The 6,854-nt window shown below is 33.9% G+C and overlaps 1 protein-coding gene across 1 annotated transcript in view; it reads right to left on the bottom strand.

The window, feature by feature from the left end:
* Positions 1-4,221: 4,221 nt before the first annotated feature.
* The window catches only part of LOC110110925, a 4,077-nt gene continuing 1,444 nt past the window's right edge, over positions 4,222-6,854 (bottom strand). Inside the window, exons 4-6 of the mRNA XM_028698879.1 lie at positions 6,718-6,853; positions 4,617-4,906; positions 4,222-4,536 (exon numbers count right to left, since the gene is read on the bottom strand). Coding sequence (XP_028554712.1) covers positions 4,422-4,536; positions 4,617-4,906; positions 6,718-6,853 — 541 coding nt within the window. The 3' untranslated portion in view covers positions 4,222-4,421. The remainder of the gene's footprint in view (positions 4,537-4,616; positions 4,907-6,717; position 6,854) is intronic.

The raw sequence follows: 6,854 nt of genomic DNA, 5'->3' as shown, positions 1-6,854 counted from the left end.
AAAAATGTTTGTTTGTTTGTTTGTTTTTTCCTTCCGTACAATACCCTGGCGCTGTGTTCCGAGTGCCTAGCGTTGATCGACGGAGAGAAGAGCGCCACAGCGCTCTATATTCGACGTTGTAATATTGTGTGATGTCGCGGCGCAACGGGTTTGAGCGCTGCAACATCATGATGACAGAGAATTAAGCGCCGCAACGTTGCGAGGAGAACTGGATAGTTTTCTTTCTCATTTTTCTGAAGGGTTGCATCCCTTGGTGTTATTAATTTGGCTTTCTCTTGTGTTTTGAGTGTGAAAATTGTGTAAGAGAGAAGAGAAGCAAGGAGAGAGTGAGAGAGAAGAGAGATTTGTACTTATTTCTCCCCATTTTCATAGGATTCATTGGTGTGGTGTCGCTCAATTTTTTTTTCTTCCTAATTTTGAGTTTTTCCACGTTAAATCATGGTGTCCTTTTACTTCCGCTGCTTTTACATTTTTTATTTGTTTCGTTGCGGTGTTTTACTCTTCTCAATCCCCAACATGTGCAATAATCTCAATCCCCAACATGTGCAATAATCTTGTAGAAGGCATTGCAAAGGAAAATATGCTTGAAACATGAAATGTTGTTAGCATGAGGAGATTTAGGGATAGAGAATAATACCAGTGGCCTTGACTTTGATTGGGAGGTAGCTATTCCTGAAGAAATGTTTAACAGCATGGTATAACTGATTGCCAATGATAGAACTCAAAAGAAAAACCATCAGGGCTAGGAGTGGCATTCTTGGCAGCAGAAAAAAAATGACATACTTGATTTCCTCATCTATCATAGGGGTAGTGAGAGCTGAAGGTACGGTGGAATGGTATTTCCAGCAAGCGAAGACTGAGAGATATTCTCAATTAAAATTTGACTGTTAAAAAGATTTTTGAAATGAGCAATTGTAGCTTGAGCCATAGAGGTTGAGCAAGTAAAAATCTCCAGAGATTTAGAGATCTGTTTGATGCAATTATAGTTCCTTTTCCCTCTAATCTTACCATAAACAACATAAGGTTCTCTTCACCATGAGATAACCATTTGGTCTTGAAGTTTGAGAGACTCATTTATAGCCTCTGCGTTTGCCTTTAAAGTGCTATTTTGAGGTTCCTTGTTGAGTGTTGAAAGACAAGAAAACTGTCTACTTTGGAGATTCTGGATGGTGGAGAAGATATGATTAGAGGAGAAGGATTGATCTCTTTTAATAATGCTTTTCAGTTTTTGGAGTTTGGAATATAAGGAAAAGATAGGTCTCCTTGGATTTGATGAGAGAAAGGTGAGAAGAGCTTCCCAGAAATTAGGGAGCTTAATCCAATAGGCTTTTGGAAAGGAATCTATGACTTTTATTGGGAGGGGCCTGGTTTTGTAAAATAAGAGAGTGGTTAGAACTCCTAGCAGTTTCAACATTATAGAAAGAGAGAGGAAACATGTCTAACCAGAAATCATTAATGAGTATCTTGTCCAGCTTAATATGAATTCGGTTTTTAGTCTTTTAATTAAGCCTGGTGTAAGAGAGCCAAACCAAAGCAAGATCTTTAAACCTGAATAAAAAAATCATATTATTGAACTCTCAGAATTTACTATTTTAAATGGGGGTGCCTCCAGATTTTTCATTTTAGTTTCTCCAGCAATTGAAGTCCCCCATGATGATCCATGTTTGATTCATACTAGCAGCAATATCTTTAAGATTATTCCATAATGTTGTCATTTTCATCATAGAGTTTGATCCTTAGACCATCGACAAAAGAAAAGATGGAAGAGAACCAAAAATCACCTGGTCATGAATCATTTGAGTACCAACTGAAATTATTTCTGCCTTCATTGGTAAAAAGTTTATGGGACTTAATAAATCACAGATCAGATAAGAAGGAACCGTTAATCTTTTCTTTGAGGATACAAAAGAGGTCTAGTTTAAAAGAGTTAACAAGATCCCTTCGATTAAGAACCCTATCAAAGCTATTAAACCTCCTAACATTTCAAGAAGCCAAGTTGGGAAAATTCATCAAGTTTTTGAGGTGGAAGCCAATTATTTTAGCCTTTGTTTGTCAGCAGCCGGGTTGGAAGCTAAGGAATCTATTGTTTAATGAGAGGAGTTTAAAAGTACATTTGATAGATCATTTTCATCATAGAACAAAAATTGCTTCATAGAAAGCCTCTTAGTAATAGAGTTACCAACCAAGCTGAGCTCTCATTCTTCGGATCTTTCCAAAATTTCTTCTTTCGAGAAGCAAACCATCTTTGTCTTGAAGAGGCAAGAAGCTAACGGGCAAAATTTGTCGACAAAGGTTTTTTTTGGAGGATAGAAGATTTTTTCAGTTAAGCTTTGAAGGGTTTTCAAGCCTAGCAGTGGATGTAGACTTATAGGGAAGGGGAGAACTGTTTTTTTCGTTTGAATAATTCATGTTTCTATGTTTTTATGTTTTTTGAATAATAAAGGGGAGGGGGAGGGGTGGAATTTTTGAAAAAAAAATTACTTTTGAATAATTCATGTTTCTATGTTTGAGTGCAATGATTTTGTTTCAGGCACTAAATGAAAAATAAGAGGAGAGTTAACAAAAGATGTTATGGATTAAGGTTTCGTTTGGGATGACTTTTTTACTGTTTCCTAAAGCAGCTTTTTAGTAAAAAATTAAAATTAAAATTAAAATTTTTGTACTAGAAAATATCTTTAAGAAGCAATAAAGAAGCCATCTCAAAAGAAGCCTAAGATTCTAGTGATTGCTAATTGATAACTGTGCTGATTTTCTGAATGGTTTTTGATGGATGCAGCTTCGTTCTGCAGGATGGGAAGTTGAGCGGCTGCTGATACCATCTATCGTTTGGAGAGCACAGTGGGATTATGTTTCAGCTGAACAGAAGATGAAATAGTTAAGCCCTTGTTCTCAACCACAACTACTTGAATTTTGTAGTCAGAAATTTGAGTGGAATGAACCGCCTTGAGCCAGAAATTGGTTTTCATTATAGATATTTCAATCGTTCTCTTTCGATCCAAACAAATGCCCAAAATTTTATTATTATGGAGATTGTGCAGTCAGGATAAATATTTTATAATTTTATTTTACTGATAGTTATCATATTTTGATATAGTTACAACTTGCTATTTTTCTCAATTTTGTGATGTGATCTTTTTAAAAATTAGATCTTACAATGGTAATGTCTGACTTTTTTAGAAAGAATATATATTATAATGATTTTAAAACATAATAATTTTACAGCAAAATTAGTATTTATACAAGCTATTATTGTTCCAAATGGGCCTCTTTGGTGTCGGTGCGAAGCATTATTGTTCTAATTATCTATCAATTCAAGCTAAGATTTTATTTGAGATAATTTTTTTGGTGCTTTGTAAAAATTTTGTCATCCACATAATTTCAAGCATATATTTCACTACGTGAGGGTGAGATTTCTTATATGAATCTTTTTTTCTTTATCATTAAGAGTTAAATTTTTATTAAAATTTAATAAAAAAAAAAATCATTTTTAATTTTTTTCTAACCAAGTCTTTTTTAGGTTTACTTCCAACTTTTCATAACATATAATAATAATAACAAGTATTTATTCCACTATATATGATTGATTATATGAATCCTTTTTCTTCATTATTATTAATTAAAAATTAAAAAGAAATATCATTTCTTATATGTTTTTAAGTATTTTTAGATCCATCTCTAATTTTTTTAACATATCATCTTTTATTAAGAAAAATATCATATACATTATTTAAGTTCACTTTTAGCTCCGTCTAGTCTCATCTACAAGAAAAATACAATCACTAAATAACATACACCATTACATCTTGTAAAATTATTATAAAAATATATATTTTTTAGTATACTAAAAAAGCTGCTTTAAGCAGTAAGAAAGCCGGGACGAAGTCTTTTTTTTTTTTGCCTTAAATATTTATACCCTTTCTTTTTTCTTATTACGTAGCCTATCACAAAACGACGGGCAATGAGAACGAGAGGGTGGTTGAGTACTCTTTTTTTTTGGACATTTAGGCCATTTAAGGTAAACTCACACACACAACGCAAATACATGGACTCGAACCTTGGACCTCTTAGTTGGAAGCCTAAGCTCTCAACCAATAGGCCAAGGAGAGTTGTGTGGTGGTTGAGTACTCTTACTCAACATTCTGAAAAAAAAGGAAAGACATAAAGGTCAGTTTTGTACTTATATGTCAAATGATGCTGCTGCATAAGTTAATAGTCCATCCAGAAACCAGTAACCAAATCTTTCCAAACACTTGTTTACATACCACAGTAACGTATGACAGTTCAAATAAATTAATCAACGGGAAGGAAAAAAAAAAATAAGTTGCAGCATGTAAAGTAGTAACTCAACCAAATTAGCCAGTAACTATCAGGAAGCTTCTGCAATAGGAAATGAAAATGGCCAAGGTGATTCTGCATGGAAGCTACCTGCACAGTTCAGTAAATCCTGACCACTTTGGTGCTGCTGCAAGATCCAGAGCCTCTAACTTTGCCATTCGAAAACCAATCTGCATTGATTTACTTGCAAGAGCTTGCATCCTGAAAATCGAAGACAATATTCACTGAAACAAGAACTATAGAGGGAAATTCAATAGAAAGTACTCAAAAGGAAAGGATACCCTGCCATCCGGGCATCCAAAAAGGTGCTACTAGTGCTTCTTCTATGAGAGCGCTTTCTATCACCACTGCTGCTGGCATTAGATGGCTTAGCTTTCATGTGCTTCTGCCTGTGATAATCCCAAGTCTTGGCCTTGGGAAGACGGTGGCGGTGTCCCCTCACTGTGTGGGAAGATGAAGTAACAGGTGGATCATGGACATTTGCTGCCCATGTAACATGTAGATTTCGATCGAGAGGTTTCCCTTTATTTGCTCGGCTTCCTTTCAGTGCAGACATAAATTTTAAGGAGTCCTGCAAATGGAATGGCATGGTATTGAACCAGTCACTGTTACTTATAGCTTGAATCCAAGTCAATAAGATAATACAGATTTTATAAAGCGATTCAATCCAAAGTTTACCCAAGTTGTGTAACATTTAGCAAACAAGTGGATGGGAAAAATAAAACAGCTGGGAGGGAAAATTGAATAGAATATTGCCTAAAGTTTAAGTTTAGGGTTTCTTCCTGAATTTTACAATAAGACCCCTACCAAATAAGGGCCATGCTGAGCAGAAAAAAAAGATTCCATGCTAAATTTTCAGACTTTTGTAAAACAATTTTATCTTAACAAAATTATAACACCTCTCACTGAATGCTACATTTCACATTGCAAAAGAACAATTACTACACAAACCCAAGTGATCAAAGAAGCTGAATAAAATGCAGATGAGACTCATCAAATATAAAATAACATATCTATCGGTTGTAAACAGTTACAATTTGTTTATTTCCCAACACCCATCCATGAACAATTTTTTGTTCTATTGATACATAATAAAAATTTACCTTTGAAGTACACACATTCTTTCATCATATAGTACCACCAAGAAACTTCTATTTTAATCACCCCGTGGGAAGGTAAATATTCATATGATGTTAATCATGTTCTCGATACAATACGACAAGACACATAAACATATTGTACCTAAGCAATATTCTATCCTCCAATACTATAAATTTAAATGTACTTAATTCATATCAACAAACCTATAAAACTTACACTCTGGTATTGATCTACTAATCCTAAGTCCATGCGCAAGAAGAAAAGAGAATAGTTTAAACTCTTATCTTCCTACGTTGCAAGAGAAAAAAAAAATGCCAGAACTCACTTCATTATTATCAAGAGGAAAATGCTTGTAATAAAATGCATCAAGTCGTACATGAAGGAAGGCAAACAGATACTCTTAATCTGTATGTAACAATTATTTGACCTTGACATTCAAAAGATCAATCAATCAATCAATCAATATATAAAGATACAAAACAAAGAACAAGTCACATTTATAATGGTAATCTACCATTTTCAAAACATAAGGGCCTTAAAACATGCAATTTTGCTTTAATATCACCAATGAAAATTGCCAGTATTTGCAATCTATATGATTTTTTATATAAACAATTTGAACAAAGGAAAAAAATCGTATCTCCAATGCCAATTTATAATTTTTGGTAAAAAGAACAAGGCCTTAAAACCTGCTATTTTGTTTTAATATTCCTTGCCTATAAATAAAATGTTCAGCCATACATATAAGACAGTTATGATACAACATTCAACTGTATGGCATGAAAATCCGGTGTTTTGATTGAATTTAAGACTTCCAAAAAAGAAAACTTGACGGTAGAAGGAACCGATTCAGATAGAAGTGTATGAGGACGTCAAAATGCAGCAGTAACAAAACAAGATGAATATGTAGATTAAAGTCATTACTTATAATCATTGCCATCATAAGCTAGATTTACTAGATGTTGTCAATGCAACTCACTGCGAGCATGACATTTGAGATAAAGGCAGATCATTACTAAAAGAAAGAGTAGGAAAAATTATAATATAAGCAAGATGAGTTTGTCTTTGCATATTTCATCATCTAATGCTTGCAAAAATATTCCACCGTGATGGGACAACAAAAAAAGCAAGGTAGTAACCATGTAAATCTCAAAACAATAATGTGATTACAGAAAATAATAACTCAGCAAAGTCCTATAAAATTAATGCTTTGTAGGCAATTTGAACTTGGGCTAATTCTGGTGACACTGAAACAATCACAAAAACAGAACCAGAACTTACATGAAGAGGCAACATGCTATCTTCTCCGGGATTGTTAACAGGCACAGAATTTTCATATCCCAATTGTATAGTTGATAACTCTACTTCAGCAAATATTGACGGGATTGATTGCAAAGCTTCGGAGCATAGAATTGCCG

This window comes from Dendrobium catenatum, unplaced genomic scaffold (genome assembly GCF_001605985.2).
Source record: "Dendrobium catenatum unplaced genomic scaffold, ASM160598v2 fragScaff_scaffold_1168, whole genome shotgun sequence".
In the NCBI taxonomy this organism is placed as follows: domain Eukaryota; kingdom Viridiplantae; phylum Streptophyta; class Magnoliopsida; order Asparagales; family Orchidaceae; genus Dendrobium; species Dendrobium catenatum.
This window is presented reverse-complemented; position numbering and strand designations above follow the sequence as displayed.